The sequence below is a fragment of the Tauraco erythrolophus genome, chromosome Z, assembly GCF_009769465.1.
Source record: "Tauraco erythrolophus isolate bTauEry1 chromosome Z, bTauEry1.pri, whole genome shotgun sequence".
Taxonomy (NCBI): Eukaryota; Metazoa; Chordata; class Aves; order Musophagiformes; family Musophagidae; genus Tauraco; species Tauraco erythrolophus.
In genome coordinates this window covers 58,854,523-58,873,208 of record NC_141496.1, presented here as the reverse complement: position 1 = coordinate 58,873,208, position 18,686 = coordinate 58,854,523, and the positions used below count along the sequence as shown (strand labels likewise).

At 42.2% G+C, this 18,686-nt stretch overlaps 1 protein-coding gene across 2 annotated transcripts; it reads left to right on the top strand.

The window, feature by feature from the left end:
* The first annotated feature begins 1,296 nt into the window (after nt 1–1,296).
* Nucleotides 1,297–18,145, top strand: SLC25A46 (solute carrier family 25 member 46). 2 transcript variants are annotated; one of them, XM_086628979.1, is made up of 8 exons: nt 1,297–1,543; nt 3,481–3,523; nt 5,972–6,029; nt 6,544–6,621; nt 7,319–7,419; nt 12,160–12,216; nt 12,697–12,754; nt 15,995–18,145. In XM_086628979.1, the coding sequence occupies exons 1-8, from the start codon at nt 1,297–1,299 to the stop codon at nt 16,571–16,573; spliced, it is 1,221 nt and encodes a 406-aa protein (XP_086485105.1). In that variant the 3' UTR covers nt 16,574–18,145. The 2 variants fall into 2 exon arrangements, with proteins under 2 accessions (XP_086485105.1, XP_086485104.1); XM_086628978.1 differs by having other exon boundaries at nt 1,297–1,549.
* The last annotated feature ends 541 nt before the right edge of the window (nt 18,146–18,686 follow it).

The following is an 18,686-nucleotide window of genomic DNA, read 5'->3' as shown; positions in this document are numbered from 1 at the left end:
AAACACAACATTGCCAGTGGGCTTTAATTTAACAAGGAAAATGTCATGGCCCAGTAAAAACGATGGGAGAGAGAGTGAGGCTCTGTGTTGGCTTGGTCTTACTGCGAGACAAAAGCACTGTTGCTCTCTGGGGTTCTGCTCTTCCCATGTCAAACACAGATGCCAGCTCTTTGCCTGGTTACTGCAAAACACCTAAAGCTCTGTTGGTAAAATGAAACTAACATCTAAGGGCAGAGGAAGAAACTATCCCCAAGCACACCGGGTGGAGCCGGACAGGGCTAGAACAGTGGGAAAGCACGACGGGGTGGATGACTCCTGCTGCCTGCGCTATACTTGGACTTGAACAGACTAATGCTGGCTTAACCTTGTGTGTAAAAAAAGGAAAAGCTGTGGGTCAGACCGAGACGCGGTTGTGGGAGACCTTGACGGGCTTCTCAGGGCAGGAGAAGCTGAGAGCACCAAGCCCAGAGGGAAGGTGCTCGGCCGGCGTCAGGCACGGGTCGTCTCACATCAGAACCCTCTATGGCTGGGCAAGGGGAAGCACCCGTGGTCCCACCACTCATCCTGTTCTTTTCTCCTCAGCCGGGAGGCTGTGCAGCAAACAGCGTTTTAGGGGGAAGGAGATTAAAGGAGAGGAGGGGAAGCACAGGGAACGGGAGCGGTGAAGCGACGCCAGGCAGACGCTGCTCGCTGGCCGCTCCTGCTCGGGCTGCCCGCGGGGTTGGCTGCGGTCTGCGAGCGCTGCCCGCGCCATTAACAAACAGCCCCACGGCCCGGTTCCGCCACCCGGTGCGCCGGCAGGGCGCCGGGCGGCCCCCGCGCTTGAGTCTCACCGGTTCCGTCTGGGGCGGCTGTCCGCCAGGGAACAGGTCCGGGAGCTCTGCGCGCCGGGAGGGCACCGCGGCTCTCTCCAGCGCGCACACCCGCCCCCGCGCCGCCACCGGCCGAGCCCGCACCGGGGCCGCGCAGAGGCCCGCTCACCCGGGCCGGACCGCCGGCGCGGCAGGGGGCGCCCTCGCCCGCCCTCCGCCGCCGGCCCGGGCGCGCGTCCCACCCGCCTCCTCCCCGTCCCGGCGGGAGGAGGGACGCTATTGGCCGAGCCGGGTGCAGGTGCCGCCTTCTTCCCGATCACGTGGCCGCGCGCCGGGCTCCGGCAGGGCGCGGCGGGGCCCGCCTCTTCGCGGCCGGAAGCGGCGGTGGCGGCCGTTCGGTGCGGGCTCCGTTGCCGCCGGTGCCGGTCCGGTCCGGTCCGTGCGCGGCTCCCGCTTCGCCTCCTTCCGCTGCTCGCCTCCCGCCATGCACCCGCGGCGCCCCGAGGGCTTCGACGGCCTGGGCTACCGCGGGGGCGGCCGGGAGGAGCCGGGCCCCGGCGCCAGGCCCTTCGGCAGCGCCTCGGAGCTGGGCCACTGGGTGACGAGCCCGCCCGACATCCCCGGCAGCCGCAACCTGCACTGGGGGGAGAAGACGCCGCCGTACGGGGCGGGGACCCCCCTGGGGGGCGCCGGCCTCAACGAGGAGCCCAGCCTCGGGGCGAGCGGCCCCGGCGCCGGTAAGGGAGGGCCCGGCCCGGCGCGGCGCTGCCCGGCACAGCGGGGCAGCTGGCTTCTCGCCGTTCCGCCCGCCCCTCGCTTGTCTCCGGCCCGCGGCCCCCCGTTAGCGGTGGCCCGCCGGGGCGAGCAGGCGGCGGCCACGGGCTGTGCCGCGGCCCGGCCGCGGCCGTTCGAGCGCCGCCCGGGTTGGCTGGCGCCGGACCCGGAGGCGCGTTGCAGCCGCGGGCTGGCGATGCTGAAGCGCCAGGAAAAAAAGCCCTTTGGAAGAAAGTGAACCTGCTCCGTCGCCTGTTGCACTCCAGCACCCGCTTCGCCGTGTAGCGCCGCGCAGTTACACGCAAACGCGACTGAGAGTGCCAGAAGGCGGCCTGCGGCTTCTAGTGAAGCAGCGTGTGGTCAGCTCCCCGTTGCCCCTGTAAACGGTATCCTGCAGAAATACGCCGCCTTCTGTAAGGGCAGGAAGTACCTTTGGGTCTTGCAGTATATTTTGTTACTTAGTCAGTGTGGATGTTTCAGACGTTGTGTCTTCTGGCTGCTTTATTGTTATGTTGAGAAAGTACAAGGGATAGGGCGTGAGCTGCCGAAGTAAAACTCCCCTCCGTGCACGATCGTGAGGGAACTGTGGAACTAGTAGAATTTGAGGAAGCAGCCGTGTTCAACTCTGTTCCAGTAATTGTTGGGAAACTGAGTAAAACCCTCAGAAGTTCAGTTATCATTTTATGTCTTTGTGAAATAGAGGTGAATTGAGAGAAACTTGCTAAATCTAGGCTACTGGACGTTGTCTCCTTTAATGAAAAGGATGTTCTGGAGCAGATTACATATGCTTGAGTATCAAACTTTTATGAAAGACTAGTCTATTTAAAATTGAATTGTATTAATAGGTAAGTCAGGGTTTTTTTTTAACCTGTAGCACAGTGGTTTTTTTCAGGTCTTATAATGAGTATGACCCTTAGCAGGACTTTTATCCATGCCAGCACTACTTAAAGCACTACTTAAATATTTTGAGATACTCAGATGCTACTTTTTGTTTTGTGTGTGTCCCATCTACTCATGGAGGATATGTTGATACTGCATTTTGGAGGACTGATAAGGAGTTGCTGTATCACTGAGCCCAGCTTCTGAAAGTGGAGAGAGTCGTATCTTTCTTCCTAGAAGGGCTGCCACAACTGCGTGGAGCTCCAGTAACTGAAGTTACTGGCATTACCCATGCTTACAGCTGGCTTGCACCCCCTAGACTGTAGGGCTGAGCATTAATTTTCAGTTGCCTTCACAGTTCTGTTTTTTTATTAAAATCTCTTCTGATCATTCCCAATGTGTAAATGTCTGTCTGGTGGCAGACAACAGAGAATTGAACCTGTTACTCGTGTTGCAATTTTAACAGTTATCTACTAACTGGATTTTTGTGAAGGAGTGGAGATAACTGACTTGAAAATTCACATCATGTTGATGTTTGTTACGTCATCAATGGCGTTTTGTGTTACTTCTCTCAAAGTTTCTCTCTTTTTACTCTTCTTGTGTTTAAAATTAGTTTCACCTCACATATCTGAACTTATGTTTCAGAATTATTGTAACCTGTCATACATGTTAACTTTTTCAGTGGGTGATTTGAGTTAGGTTTTAGATACTATAATTTTCTGGTTTACTGCTCAATTTGCCTCTTTTCCCCTCCCCCATAGCTGTTCTAAGACAAGAATAATTTTATTTATAAAAGTATGTACAATCTCAAATGCAGTCCAAAGTGCAGATATTCCTGGGGGAATATTTTTTTATATCCTCTCTTGCTGAGTTGCCATAAATGTAGTGGTTTAGTGCTTGTAATTTTCTGAAGCAAGTACAGTATAAACTTAGGTTTTCAGATCCGTCTGCATGGCATTTTCTGCTGCTTTGTGATTATCACTGCTGTATAATCTGGTTTTGATTTTTTTTTCAGAGCAACTGAACAGATTTGCAGGCTTCGGTATTGGCCTTGCAAGGTAGGAGTTGTGTAATAATTTTCAGTGATAACGAAGGTGTAAAGCTGTGGTGGTCTTATGATCCCTGTGTACACTTTTGTGTTTTTTTTTTTTTGTGCCAGTATACTTATGCAATTGAAATGCCTTTAGAAACCAACCACCTGAAATCCATGTAGGTTTCTCTTCTCTTTAACTGAAGTGTTTCTCAAAATTACTCTAATCAGCTGTGAATATAAGAAATAGGTTTTTGTACAGCATGCTCAGAGCATACATACCTTCTCAGAGCAATCTGAAAATAACACCAGAAAACTGTTTTCACAAAGTATCCTGGAATAGTAATGTTGACCTAGCCAAGTGATCTGATCAGATAACTGTTTTATTCTTTATTATGGTGACGCTGTTTACAGATGGTATTTTTGAGAAAGTGATGGACTTTAACATGTGTAATAACATTTTCACATCTTAAATTGTGAAGTGTAAGGATCATGATAAGCTTAGGATTTTTTGTAGGATGCCTGCTCAGTCACACTCACCTGATTAAGTTTTTCTTGGTCAACTTACTGATGCAACTTGTGAAAGGGTGGCAGGTGGGGTTTTTTCTCTTGAAAAAGTTAGGACTAAAAAAAAATGTTTACTTCTGGTTGACCTGAATATGAGACTTCTCAGAGAAAAGTGCTTACCTTTTCAGAATGTGAGAGTACTTGTGTCGCTTACCCAGTTAGACCAACATGGGAAGCTATATTAATTGAGGTTGTTATAGTGTCCTTCTACTTAAAGAGGATGACTTTTTACTTGACCACCAGCCTGTCCTACTCCTTACCCCATAGTTATCACCCTTGATGCCCATCAGGACCTCTTTTAACCCGTTTCACTCACTAAACAGAATGGCAATGAACAGAACAACAAAGTCAATGAAAGAGCTTTGTTGTTTCAGTTAGGTTGATTTACTTGGGAGTTGCCTAGCTGTGATAGCCAGCAGACACCAGCTAATTGGACCAGAGAGGGAAGGGATAAAGAAGAAGGACTAGGAATGACCATTTTTGGCAAGTAATGAGTTGCTTAAATTAGATGATCCCATCTCATGAAACTGGCTGTCCCTCTTCCACTGCTTTCCTTGCAGTGGCTCAGCTTGCTCCTTCAGACCCCTTGATAAGCCTGTTAGTTTGTTAAAATAGAGTTTATGGGGGAAGGGGGAAGAACTAGCCCTCCTCAAATTTGTAAAGAGTTGTTTGATTTCTTTCCAACCTTATCAAGCTGAATGAGCTCAAGAGAGTATTGGCAAAGGAGTGGAGCCATAGGGCAGGAATGTGTTGATCTCCTTCAGGAGCAGAGAGATGTTAGTGTGTCTTAGCTGTCCTTGTGAACAGTATGCTTTGATTTAATCAAGCATGACCGTTTTCCAGATGCTGAACTTCATGGCCACTAAGACTAAAACAAACATGTGGTTTGGGGAAAGAGAGCTGACTAACATTGTATCGTTGCTGAGACCAGTTCTCCCTGCTTCTGCTTTTGCATTTGTACCAGATCGCTTGTCAGACATATATCATTCAAGTCGGAAATTTTGTAGAAAATACTCAAAAGAAAAGGTTAGTTTTTGTGAGGTTGGTCGAGTTGGCTGCCAGGAGGGCTTAATAGATAGCAACTGGAGTATGAGGAGAGTTTCAGCTCTTTTGGTAGTAGCAACTAAGTGATTAACTGAAGGCTCAGTACTTTTCTGTGCCATTTAGTACTTGTTTGTCCAGAGCAAAATCCCCATAAGAGACCTAACCCAGATGATCCTGTAGGTTGGTGGTCAAACTGTTACTTGAGATGCTTAGACAAAGTCTGGAGATTTTGCTTTTCTAATCCATATCCCAGGTTTGAACTACATACAGGTAAGTACTCGGATCACTCAGGCGCTTTGAGATGAAATGAAAAGTTTCTCTGCGTGGCTGTGACCAGGAATCCTACTTTAGGACTGAAAGAGCTGTCCTATGAAGATTTGATTGAAATACCATTTCTAGGGGTGGAGGGAGAGCTGATTTTGGGCGGCACCATTTTCTGGTGAAAAAAATGTCAGCTGTTAGTGCCAACCCTCTGACCCTGCTAAGGAGGGTCTTGATTAGTATGCGGAATTAACATAAAACTGGAAACTAGTACTTCCACGATTCTGTCTCTGGTCTATTTTGTTCCCTCATATTTTGCAAAGGGAAAGCTTAAGAAATTTGGTATTTTGTTTTTGCCTATAAAAATACGTACTATATATATGTATGTGAGCTTTTTCGTAGAGAATATGTCAGATTTTTTGATACTTGTTCCTGTATGACAGTGGCAGGCTCTCAGGTAGCCATCCAAAATGCCACATCAATTCTCTAAATAATGTATAGCTTTTCCAAATACTGATCGAATGTTGTTAGAAGAAAAATAACAAACCTTTCCTAATAAATTTACGATTCTTTCTCATGCTTTAAATACACTTTTCTTTTAAAGCCTGTTTACAGAAAATGTGTTGGCGCATCCTTGTATTGTTCTGCGTCGTCAGTGTCAGGTACGTCTTTCATATTACCTCTTCCAGCTAGAGCTCCTGTGTACTGTGATGTTTCTGTGTTTTCATACTCTGTAGAGTATAAGGAAGCTTTACAATTCTTAGGGAGACACTGCTACATTAACATGTTTTTACTAGTAGCATACATATTTTCCATTTTGAAATTTAACTTATTTCGAACATTCTTACTCATTTTTGTTCAGGCAGTGGAAGATGAATTACAGCAAGTAAATGTTTCAAAGTCTGCAGAGCAACTTCCAGATTCCCATTTATAAGCAGGATGCTTTGTTGCCAATGTTTTCTGGCTTATGCTTGCTTTATTGTTTATGTTTTCAGCATACAAATACTTAAAAGTTCTGCCTGTTTCCCTAAATTTCAGTGAGAATTTATTCATATTTTGGTCATTTTAGCTAACCTTTACAGAGAGAAAGTCCTTGTTTTGGAAGGGCTTTTTCCATTAGGGTTGTAACATCTGCAAATTTGTTTATAAAACTGCCATTATTTATGTTTTTAACAGGTTAACTACCATGCTCGAAATTACCATCTCACTCCGTTTACTATTGTCAATATTATGTACAGCATCAATAAGACACAGGTCAGTATTTGGTGTCAGGCTGTACCTGAGCAGTGAAGGTTACTGTAGCACATACGTACGTTGACATCTTGAACTCTTTATGTAACTGGTGGTTAAAAGCATGGTCTTTATAAGGGTTTGTTGTTTTTATGTTTGCAGAAATGTTTCAAGAAGATTGTTGTAATTTTATTTTTTTAAAGTAGTATACTGTTCAGTGAGAAAGATTTGCAGATGTTAGAAAACAAAAGGTTCCTGAAACTTAAGTTCTTTTCTTTAGGATTCTGAAAAATAGTTAATCTTTACTGATGAAGAGATTATCCAAATGACTACTTTTAAAGGTAGTAATGCACGAATTTCCTATTTTGCATGGGAATGGAAATCCTGAAAATCAGATCAGAAGACAGTAAAAAAAGTTTAAATTTCTTACTGATGTACTTTAACATCTCAAGCTCGTTTTGTCCATAGAAAATGCTGTGAAGTTTGTAGTACAGAGTATGAAGAGTGAGAGATACGCCTCCAAAATTGTTGACGAATGTTTGAAATTATTGAAGAACAAAAGTTTCTTCAGAGTTAAAAAGTTAGTTGTCACCTGAACTTGGTGATAGTTATGTTTAAAGATAGAATTGTAGACCTGTGTGGTCTGCATTTGCTGAACTTTTATAAAAATACTAGTAAGATGGAAAGATTTGAGTTTTATGTTGCCTCTTTCAAAACACAGGGTCCAAGAGCTCTCTGGAAAGGAATGAGTAGCACTTTCATTGTTCAGGGTATAACCCTTGGAACAGAAGGCATCATCAGTGAATTTACACCTTTGCCGAGGTATTGCATGCATTTTTTACTACTTCTAACAAATCAATCATCAGCTACTGACTTAAATTCAAAGTGTTAGAAATGTAAGGTTGTTTGAAAAATTTTACTTTGTTAGAAGAGTCAGACATTGAATAATTGTTTTCAGCACAGTTTGGTTGTCATGGCGAAGACAACCTTGTAATTAATAAATAGCGAGAGACTTATGGGAGCTTTGCATATTTGGTATGTCTGCCTGCTGGTCTGAGTATAGAAATAACGTAGCACGTTGGTCTTCAATATAAATCCCCTGTAATAAAAGAATTCAAGAGTTTCTTCTTGTATTTTGGTTTGTATTGTGTGGTACTAGCAAATACCATGTTTAAAGTAAAAAAAATCCTAGTTTTATTAATCTAAGCACAGAAAAATTACATCGCTAATGAACCAGCACCGACATCCAGGGTGGCGAGCTTGCTGAGCCCTAAGGATCCTGAACTCCACCATTTCATGGTCACTACAGCCAAGGCTGCCCTCAAGCTTCACATTCACCATCAGCCAGCCCCTCTTTGCTGGTCACAACAAGGTCCAGCATAGCACCTCTCCTTGTTGGTTGCACTGTCACTTGGAGAAATAAGTTATCATCAATGCATTCCAGGAACCTCCTGGATCGCTTCTGCCCTGCTGTGTTGTCCTTCCAACAGATACCCGGGTGGTTGAAGTCACCCATGAGGACCAGGGCTCATGAATGTGAGGCTGCTCCCACGTAGAGGGCCTCATCCACTCGGTCCTCCTAGTCAGGTGGTCTGTAGCAGACCCCTACCACTATGTCACCTGTCCACTCCCCTCATTTTAATCCTGCCCCATGAGCTCTCAGTTGGCTCTTCATCCATCCCGAGGTGGAGCTGCATGTGCTCCAACTGGTCTTTGACATAGAGGGCGACGCCGCCTCCTCGTCCTTCCTAAAATGCCTGTATCATTCCATTTCAACACTTCAGTCATAGGAACCATCCCACCACGTCTCATGTGAGGTAATCAAAATGTTAGGAAAGGATACTTAACAGTTACAGGGCACATACTGAAGCTAGTAAAATGATAAAGACCTGTCTTGGAAAATACATTAGGGAGGCAGGCAAGTAGTTGGATTTAAGGCTGGTTGAGTTTGAGTGGACCACTAAGCTTGAGAGTCATGTTAGCTTTCTGAAGAGTCACGTACCTATTTTTATTGTGTGGACAGAGACCAAGTACTTAAGAGGCATGGAAAAAAGACCTGGTTTTAAAGATGAGAAATGCAGGCAGGCTGACTTGAACTACTATTATGATGGATGTGTGCCTGCTAATAAAAGTAAGTCTTTGCAGGTTCTGGCATTCGTCAAAAGCATTAGCAAAAGCATTTCATACTTAAATTGTGTGGAGAGTGTGTTTAAGCTCTTTGGTCAGCTCTGTCTCATACATAACTGAAATTCCCAGGCATATGATTTCCTCCAGGTGTGGCTTCTTGTTTTCAAATGCTGCTATAGGGGATGCTTACGTTCATGAAATGTGTTATAGTGTTTATATTTTTGTAGTTCTGATTTCCGTCCAACGTGACCAAGGATTGTTGTCTTCAGTAGTTTGAAAAGTAAGCTAATGCTGCTGCCAGAAGAAGCAATCCTTTTGCTAGTATGTGCTCCTTCCTTCCTCAGTGCTACTGCCATCCTTGTGCCAGAGCTGTATATGAACAGTCACAAAATGAACTGAGTGGGGAAGTGATCAGACTAAAATGGTTGTCTTGTACATGCGCCACCCTATGCAGTTTTCTGCTGGATGCTCTCCTTTCCTTTTTAATAGTAGTGTGCATGTTAGGGCTGTCACAGGGTGGTTATTGCTTACAGCAACCATGCCAGCATATCTGATTTAAAAGGTTATTTAACTACATTATCAAGCTCCAAAGAATGCAAGGAAGTGAGGTGTCAATTCCAATTCTAAATCGTCATATCATAGAAGAATCCCCATTTTAGGAGAGGGGCCCAGAAATGGGTGTTAACCTGTTTGTGACAAGTTGGATGGTTCTGTACCAGGCAAACTCATTCTGTACTTGTTCTTGCCCTGCAGGAATAGTTCTACTGAGTGGATTGATAGGTTAGGCTTTCACACATTAGTTTGGCTGGTTTCATTTTCTACATCTTTTAAGCATTATGGCTCAGTGGATGTGATCCAAGCATCCAAAATACATAATGGTAAATAATCTTTCCTTCCTATTTAGTGACTGACCTGTGTATTTAGGAAAGTAGTAGCTACTAGTAAGACACAATTCTTCAGAAAAACTAAAAAGTTTCCTTTCTTGCATTAGTGCTCTAGCTGCACTGCTCAAGTCAGAGGGCAAAGGCAGGGACTGGGAGAATTAAGAACCACCCACAGTAGGTAGAGGAGGGCCACGAAAATGATCTGAGGGCTGGAACACCTCTGCTATGAAGACAGGCTGAGAGTCGAGTTTGTTTAGCCTGGAGAAGAGAAGGCTCTGGGGAGACCTTCTAGCAGCCTTCCAGTACTTAAAGGGGGCCTACAGGAAAGCTGGAGAGGGACTTTTTACAAGGGCATGTAGTGATAAGACAAAAGGCAATGGCTTTAAATTGAAAGAGGGCAGATTTAGATTAGACATAAGGAGGAAATTCTTCCCTCTGAAGGTGGTGAGGCACTGGAACAGATTGTCCCAAGAAGTTGTGGATCCCTGTCCCTGGAAGTGTTCAAGACCAGGTCGGATGAGGCTTTGGGCACTCTTATCTGGGGGAAGGTGTCCCTACCCATGGCAGGGGGTTTGGAACTAGATGATCTTGAAGGTCTCTTCCTATCTAAACCATTCTATGATTCTGTGATTAGAGTTGTTGTAAGTATACACAGTGTGTGAGTGTGATTCCTGGACAAGAACTGAAGCTGAACATTTTATACCTTGTTACTAAAAGCGCGTAGTCTAGTGTGTCCAGCATTTCAGGCAGAAATATCTTTACCTCGTAGCCAGAGTACTTACCAAATGGGTGGTGAATACATTTAGAATCACAGAATCATAGAATGGTTAGGGTTGGAAGGGACCTCAAAGACCATCTAGTTCCAACCCCCCTGCCACGGGCAGGGAAATCCTCCACTACACCAGGTTGCCGAAAGCCTCATCCAATCTGGCCTTGAACACTTCCAGGGATGGGGCATCTACAGCTTCTCTGGGCAAACCTGTTCCAGTGCCTCACCATCCTCAGAGTGAAAAATTTCTTATATCTAATCTAAATCTGCTCTCTTTCAGTTTAAAGCCATTGCCCTTCGTCCTATCACTACATGCCCTTGTCAAAAGTCCCTCTCCAGCTTTCCTGTAGGCCCCCTTTAATTACTGGAAGGCTGCTATAAGATCACCCTGGAGCCTTCTTTTCTCCAGGCTGAACAGCCCCAACTCTCTCAGCCTGTCTTCATAGCAGAGGTGTTCCAGCCCTTGGATCATCTTCGTGGCCCTCCTCTCGACCTGCTCCAGCAGCTCCATGTCCTTCTTGTGCTGGGGACTCCAGAGCTGAACGCAGTATTCCAGGTGGGGTCTCATGAGAGCAGAGTAGAGGGGCAGAATCCCCTCCCTCGACCTGCTGGCCACTCTTCTTTGGATGCAGCCCAGGATACAGTTGGCTTTCTGGGCTGCCAGTGCGCATTGCCGGCTCATGTTGAGCTTCTCATCCACCAGCACTCCCAAGTCCTTTTCCTCATGGCTGCTCTCAATCCATTCTCTGCTCAGCCTGTACTTGTGCTTGAGATTGCCCCGACCCACGTGCAGGACCTTGAACTTGGCCTTGTTGAACTTCATGAGGTTCTCACAGGCCCACCTGTCAAGGTCCCTCTGGCTGGCATCCCTTCCCTCCAGTGTGTCCACAACACCACACAACTTGGTGTCATCTGCAAACTTGCTGAGGGTGCACTCGATTCCACTGTCCATGTCACGAACAAAGATGTTAAACAGTGCCGGCCCCAGTACTGACCCCTGAGGAACACCACTTGTCACTGGCCTCCACTTGGGACATTGATCCGTTTGGTATTTGAATGTTGTCTTGAGCTAGGTGGGATTACATTTTCTGTCAAGAGGAGCATAGTTAGCATTTACTGTTTAAATTTTGAAATGTGTAACTAAAAAATACTTTAAGGGGATTTTTTTTAAGTCACCTTTGTGTGAAACACATGAGTTTTCTTTTGTTGTAGCAGGATATGCTAAAGACTCCTCATAAGCCAAAAGCCTTAAGTCTGTACAGAATTACTATTCAGCTTCTAGTCTGACCTGTTGTACTTCATTTGGTCTTGTCTAACTATGTCAGAATGTAATTTACGTTTTCAGGGAGGAAACGACAACTGGGTAAACATAACCTCAAAGAACTGAAAAAGCATAACCAAAACATAATTAAAAAAATATATGTTGATAAAGGAAAACTATTGTGATTTTTAAATAATCCAGTATTCCCTGCAGATGGCTTTAAGAGTTTGTACATAAGGATCCAAAATAAATGCAAAACACTAAAGCCAGTAACTGTGAGATCTACAGACATCTTATTAATAATTGAAAGCTTTTTTTGATAGAATATCTACCAGGCCCAAATAACTTCTGAAAGTTAACATGATTTATTAAACGTGTAGCTGATGTCTGTTCACTATGGGAAATCCTGCTGTGTAAACTAGTAGTAGAACACCAGTATGAAAACTGGAGGTTGGTACCCATGGATGAAATGCTTGAGAATAACACGTTATCCCTATTAAGGTAAATACTTTTCTTCTTAGGGAGCTTTCGCATAAATGGAACCTCAGACAGATAGGTGGACACCTTCTACTCAAAGGGTAAGTACAGCATGTGTTATTACCTTATGCCTTATTATCTAAACATTAATGAAACTATTAAATGTACATTAGTTCAACCTGCAGCTATGGTTACTTGACAAGGTGCTCATAGTAATTTTCAAACTTAGATTTTTTTTTTTTAACAATCTTGATTGTATACACCACTTTCACCGATTATTTCTCTTACAAGATCCCTGTGACTGTATGGAACCTGACTAATTTAAAAGACTAGATTCTTTTAGTAATTAAATTATGATACCTCTGAGACCTGGATCAGTCTGGTCGCATGAAAACAGAATTTAACCCAAGTTCAGACTGAAGTTTATTTCAACTTCTTGATGTGCATTTTAATAGTTCAGTTATGGATTGTTAATTTTCTGTCAGGCATGACTTAGTAAACTTTTATCAACTGTCAGATCATATTTGACTAAAATTACAGTATTGTCATGATGTTAATTCTTATTTTGTTAATTTCTACAGTTTAACACATGTGATAGCAATGCCTTTTTATTCTGCGAGCCTGATTGAAACTGTACAGGTAATTTACATATATTTACAGCATTTAAAAAGCTAGTATTACTCTTTGTAGGTTAGATTATGTGGAGATGTGAGTCTGTGGCTTTGGTTCAAGTTTATGTTGGAGTAGTGGCATTTGTTTTGCTTGAGGCTGGATGGCTTACTAACTGAGATGAAAAGTATTTACTCTGATAGGTCTATGAGTTGTACTATCTTAAGTCTAAATCTAGAATTAGAAAGGACATTTCATATAGATAGTTGGAGTATATTGTCTATGAAATAAAGACAAGTTTCATCTATATATTCTAGCAGATAAAGCATAAAGAAGTTCTTCCTCATATGAAGGTTTTGGAAGGCTTGCTAAGCAAGTTGTTGCAATGACCCCTTCCCCTATAGTAAAGATAAAGCTTTTCCAGTAATTCAGCTGTTTTGCTAGAATACTGAACTCTACTATTTCAAGACTGCTTTCTTTCAGTCAACTTTTTGCTTTTAAATTTTCATCTGGTTCTTCCTTGCTCATGAAAGTAAATATCTGGACCTGTCACTGAGGATACAGCTTGATTTGCTCTATAACCATACAGAATAACACATAGCACTGTATTGCAGATTGTTTCAGTGAATTGTTTCATCTCTTTCTGGAGAAAAGAAACAGGGTCTAGCTATGCAGAAGTGGTAAATTATTCCAGGGTAATTTTTCCAGCTATCTCTGAATAATGAGTTGCTCTTAATTAACGTGATAGAATCTTTGTGCAGCTAATGGACCTCTTAACTGTAAAGCAAGCTCTCGTGTGGAGAATGGTGCAGGATAGCCACTCTCATATCATTCGGCCATCAAAATAGTAATTTTTGTTCATGGCATAGACAAGTTTTAAGTACTGTCAAGACTGATCTAGATCCAGCTGTTCAAACCTACAGTTTAACTGCTGGTGTATGTCTACAAAATGGGGCTTTTTCTGTGCAGAAGAGGCAAACGAGGCTGATTTCTACAGTTTGGCATGTGCTTTAGAGTCAGGTACTGTGCAGAGGATCCAAGCTTAAAGGAGCCAGAAGGTACTAGGAAGGCTGTTCAGTCTGAACTGGCTACACTACGACTAACAAGAAAGGTGAGATTAAATGTCACCTACGCACAGGGGTGTGTAGATAGACTCCCAACAACAAACTCACATTCTCTGAAGTTACTCTGTATTTAAGAAACCCTCTTCCTCTCTCCTGTTGAATTATTTTGGAAGTAATGTTCCATAAATCCAGCCTGAGTGGATCTTTGAGTTTGTGAAAGCCTTGGGAAGATTTAACTGGTCTCATATTGGGAAGCTGACTTAGGAAGCTCTTTTACGTCCTGGGGAATAGCTTTACCCTGAGCACGCTGTAATCTTGGAACTAGAAACAGCATTAAACACTGTTTGTCTTTCTCGAGTTCATAGCAGACCATGGAATGGAATGTTTTATCCGTGTATCTCACTGCTTTTATTTTTGTCTGAGAGGATGTTATCTGTGGTGTTGGACATGGGAACACATTTGCCAATAAATGATAAAAGAGAACATGATTCAGAGCCTGACTTCTGTTTTCAAAATAAGTAATAAAGTTTCTTTGCTAGAAAGCAGCTTAATAGGAAAACAATCAAAAAGCCAAAACAGCATCTCCGCCAGCCCTTTAGACAGGTGATCACCTCTGCAAAGCATTGCTTGTGAAAATAATTCCACTGAGATCTGAGGGTTTTAGGCTTAGTACGTTCAGCTGTGTGCACCTATTTTACTGAATAGGTGTGTATGTACTGTATGAAAATGCATTCAGCAGTTCCTGGAAACATCATCATGAGCTTTCTTATTAGAAACACAACAGAGATAGTGACAGCATTTGTGAAGATTTTATTTGTGCAGTGTTAATCAGGACAGGGAGGCAAATTGGCTTATCAGGCTTACATTATATTCCTGTCCTGCATGAGGACAATGGCCAATAACAAACTATAAAAGTTAAAGACTGTGGGATTTGTTACTAACAGTTTTATATTAACTTTGATTATCCTAATTCTGATAAACCATACTTTTCAACGTAATGAGTTTGACACCCTTCCCCAGGTAAATATATTTTGTCACAATAGCTGTAAATGGTAGAAGTTTGTAGCTGCCGTATCACTGTTTCTGGTTTTAACACTTCAGACCACACGGTGGCGGCTCTGACAAAGGCAAGCACTGTTCCGCGGTGCCGTGGCTGTCATGGTGTCGGGGAGAAGGGGATTCAGTAGGAGCTATGATGCTTAACTTGCACTTAAAGTCCGGAACAACGTTATATTCTCAAGTATTTGAACTAGTTTCTCTTCGGTCCACACTGACTATGACAGACTTGTAGGCTGTTAGTCCTTCCCCACAGCACTGAGGAGTATTTGGTGGCTTATCCTGGTGTGAGGTCAGGACATAGCCAGCATGGACTTGGAGACTTGGGCATCCAGGAGAACTCCCAAATGCTGAATTTTGGATCATAGAATTATAGAGTCATAGAATCGTCTGGTTGGAAGAGACCTTCAAGATCATCGAGTCCAACCATTCACCCTAATGTAACAGGATGTAACAGGGATGATAAAACGTTTGTATAAGCATTAGAAGGGGAAGCAATGTCTTTAGCTTAATCCTACAGTTACAGGTGGAATATAATGGAGTAAATGATTACTAAGTGAATTCTTTATTTTCACTACATGAACAAAATAATTATCTCTTTTCTAAGAGACGGCATGGGTACAGAGTGCTATTTTTAGATGCAGATAATGGAATGGAAATGTTCAGAGCTGAACCTATTAAATTCAAATTAAAAATGATCTTTCAACTCAACTTTAGTTACAGAAGTCTTTATTATACACATTCAGTTTCAAAGGCTAGAGGTATAGTCCTTAAAGAAAAGGACTTTTAAATTATATAAATATGTCCTGGCATTTTGCTCCAGAAGTAGGCATTTTCAGTACATGACTATTTTGCGGGCTGATACTTTCAGTATTAGACTGAGCGTTGAATTTCATTGGTAGTAACACAAATAACTGGAATGTACATTAAATAAAGACTCTTTAAAATGGGTTCATATTTTAAAAGCAAGTTTACTTGAATGCTCTCAAGAACGTTAGATCTTAGAATTTATATGAATGTAACTGTGTAGACACGATAGCCCGCAAATGTTTAAATCTCTTGAAAAGTTCAGCACTTATAGTGTCAAAGGGGATGTCAGCATGGTTATGAAAGGGCAGCACGAATTGTAACTATTCCTTTGTGTTTGTAGAGCGAAATAATTCGAGATAATCCTGGCATCCTGGACTGCGTGAAAGAAGGAATCGGAAGAGTTGTAGGCATGGGAGTGCCCCATAGCAAGCGTCTCCTTCCTCTGATGGTCTTGACTTTTCCAACTGCTCTACATGGAGTTCTCCACTACGTCATCAGTTCCATCATCCAGAAGCTTGTTTTGTTTGTTCTGAAAAGGGATAATTCCCACAACCTTCCAGCTGAAGGTTCCACTTCTGTGCAAAGCATGCTGGATGCGTATTTTCCAGAACTTATTGCTAGCTTTGCTGCTAGCCTTTGTGCTGATGTCATGCTTTACCCACTGGAGACAGTTTTACACCGCCTTCATATTCAAGGGACACGCACAATAATTGACAATACAGACCTTGGCTATGAAGTGCTTCCAATCAATACTCAGTATGAGGGAATGAGAGACTGCATAAATACTATTAAACGGGAAGAAGGAATGCTAGGTTTTTACAAAGGATTTGGAGCTGTTGTAGTACAGTACACCTTGCATGTGGCAGTTTTACAGCTTACCAAAATTATTTACTCAACTCTGCTTCAAAACGTTTCTTAATCTGTTCAGGTGTGGATTTAGCACACTGGACATGATTGACTTACTAGCCTAATATTGTTTAAAATGACTTAGAAAATGAAGTTTGAAGAATCCACTCTGTGGATTCTTCTTACACTGTAAAAGAACTTGTTTTAAAAATGGGGATATAGATTTCTAAGTGTCATTAAAAAAGTGCTGTTTAAAATTATAGACACAAGTAGAATATATAATGTACAGTCATACTGAAGGGGATCAGATTTCACATGTGGTTGGAGTGAGGATTTACGTTTTCTCTTACCAGTTAACTGACTTAAAGAATGAATATGAATTCTTAATATCTGCTTTATAAACGTCACATCTAATATTTAATTTGGACTGCTAGCCAGTTCAAATGAATTTATTTTCCTAAATTGTAAGAACTTGGAAGTGGGAGACTGATGTGTTTAGTGGTCTTTTAAAAATGTTTTCAACTTCACTGTTAATGGAGCTGTGAGCAAAATAGAAACTGTAAAATAACTTAAGTACACATAAATGTCATAATATTCAGGTAGATAGAAAACATCTTTGCTGCAGTGTGGCAGAAGACAACAAAGAGGAATTTGCTTTGTACAAAGTAACAAAAACGTGGGTTTGGGCAAAGTTGCACAGAATGCAAATTTGGCTGTCTTGCAGTTTGTTTGCAAGGCTTACAGTAACTGAAGCGTGTGAATAAAGCGAATTAGAAACTGATATGTGCATGTGTAAGTGCCATTTTTAGTCGACTTTCCACTTGTAACTTCAGGGTTTAGTTTTACTCTGCTACTTTGTATAAGAGTAGAATAATCTTACAAATGTATGTAGTGTCAATGTTCAAAGTGTATGGAAAGCATAAAAAATTAATTGGCTATTTCTAGAATTTCTCTTTTGCTATGTTTTTTTGGGGTATGTACCCAATTGTCTACTTAACTATTTAGCACTGATGTCCTTCATTTAAAGTCTCTGCTGGATTAGATATTTTGTGGAGCAGAATTAAGTCTGTTTATGTGGAAGCAAACTACTGAAATGTACCATTTTTTCCATCTTCCCCTAGTGAATCAAGACTTTCAGTGTGAAAATGAGTTCTGGTCATTCTGAATAACTTAGTCCTCTTGGTTTCATCAGTAAACGTGAAAGTTGCAGGGGTGGGGGGGAATGATTTTTAGCAAATAAAACAAGCATGTGGAGAGTCACTTTTAAATTATATGAGAGGCTGCTGCCTTTTTCACACTTTCATGTGGCAAGTCTATCTGTGTGAATACTGTAAATTGATGTACATTTTAATAATCATTGTAAAGTAGTTATCACAGAAAGTAGTCATGACGAAATAGTGAAAAGGTGTTGCTGTTCCTCAGTTCTGACTTCGAATTGTTTGCATTTCTACTATTAATCTAACTTTCATGTATTTTAAATGCCTGAGTGTTGAAATGGAAAGTACAGTGAGCTTGGGAACTAGATTTATTTTGAAATATTGTTAATTGCAGATTTAGTATATAGAATGGAAGAATGAAATAAAATGAGAATTCACTGTAAATATTTTGAAGTAATTCACTGATGAGGCAAGTAAAGGAATCTTGATTTGCGTGTTACATTTTATTGTATAGACTTCAGAGTGGCTTTTTCAAATTCCTCAACTTTCCTAAATGCAAAGACATGGTAAAATATTCAATTACTGGTTTATATTTTTAAAGTTTCCATGAGTGTGAAGAGAGCCACGTCAGGGAATCATCTAGATTGGAAAGGATATTGGCAGGTAGTAGTCTAGTCCAAATTCCCCCTCTAAGCAAGGACAACATTGACTTCAAATTGTGCAGGCTCTTGTCCAGTCAAGTTTTTAATTCCAACTTCTCATACATAAAACTGGCCTTTTCAAAGGTGTTAAATTCAACTCAACTATTCCATCACAGTTGCCTTGAAGCTGTAATTAAGTGCATGTTGGAGATCCACACTTGCAGATGTATCTGTGAAATTGGGCAATAATGTTTTTCTAGGAATAAAATTTTAGGGAAGGCATCTTGTCATATGAAATGGAGGATGTGCTTTTAATATATTCTGCAAGAGGGAAGAAAGTGAGTTGTTAGAACAGCGCTAGATACTGTGCTAGAGTATTAACTTCTTG

Coding starts and splice junctions, on each gene's coding strand:
- SLC25A46 (XM_086628978.1), top strand. CDS start 1,297: ATGCACCCGCGGCGCCCCGAGGGCTTCGACGGCCTGGGCTACCGCGGG. Junction 1,550..3,480: donor GGCGAGCGGCCCCGGCGCCG/GTAAGGGAGGGC, acceptor TTTTTTTTTCAG/AGCAACTGAACAGATTTGCA. Junction 12,755..15,994: donor GCCTGATTGAAACTGTACAG/GTAATTTACATA, acceptor TTGTGTTTGTAG/AGCGAAATAATTCGAGATAA.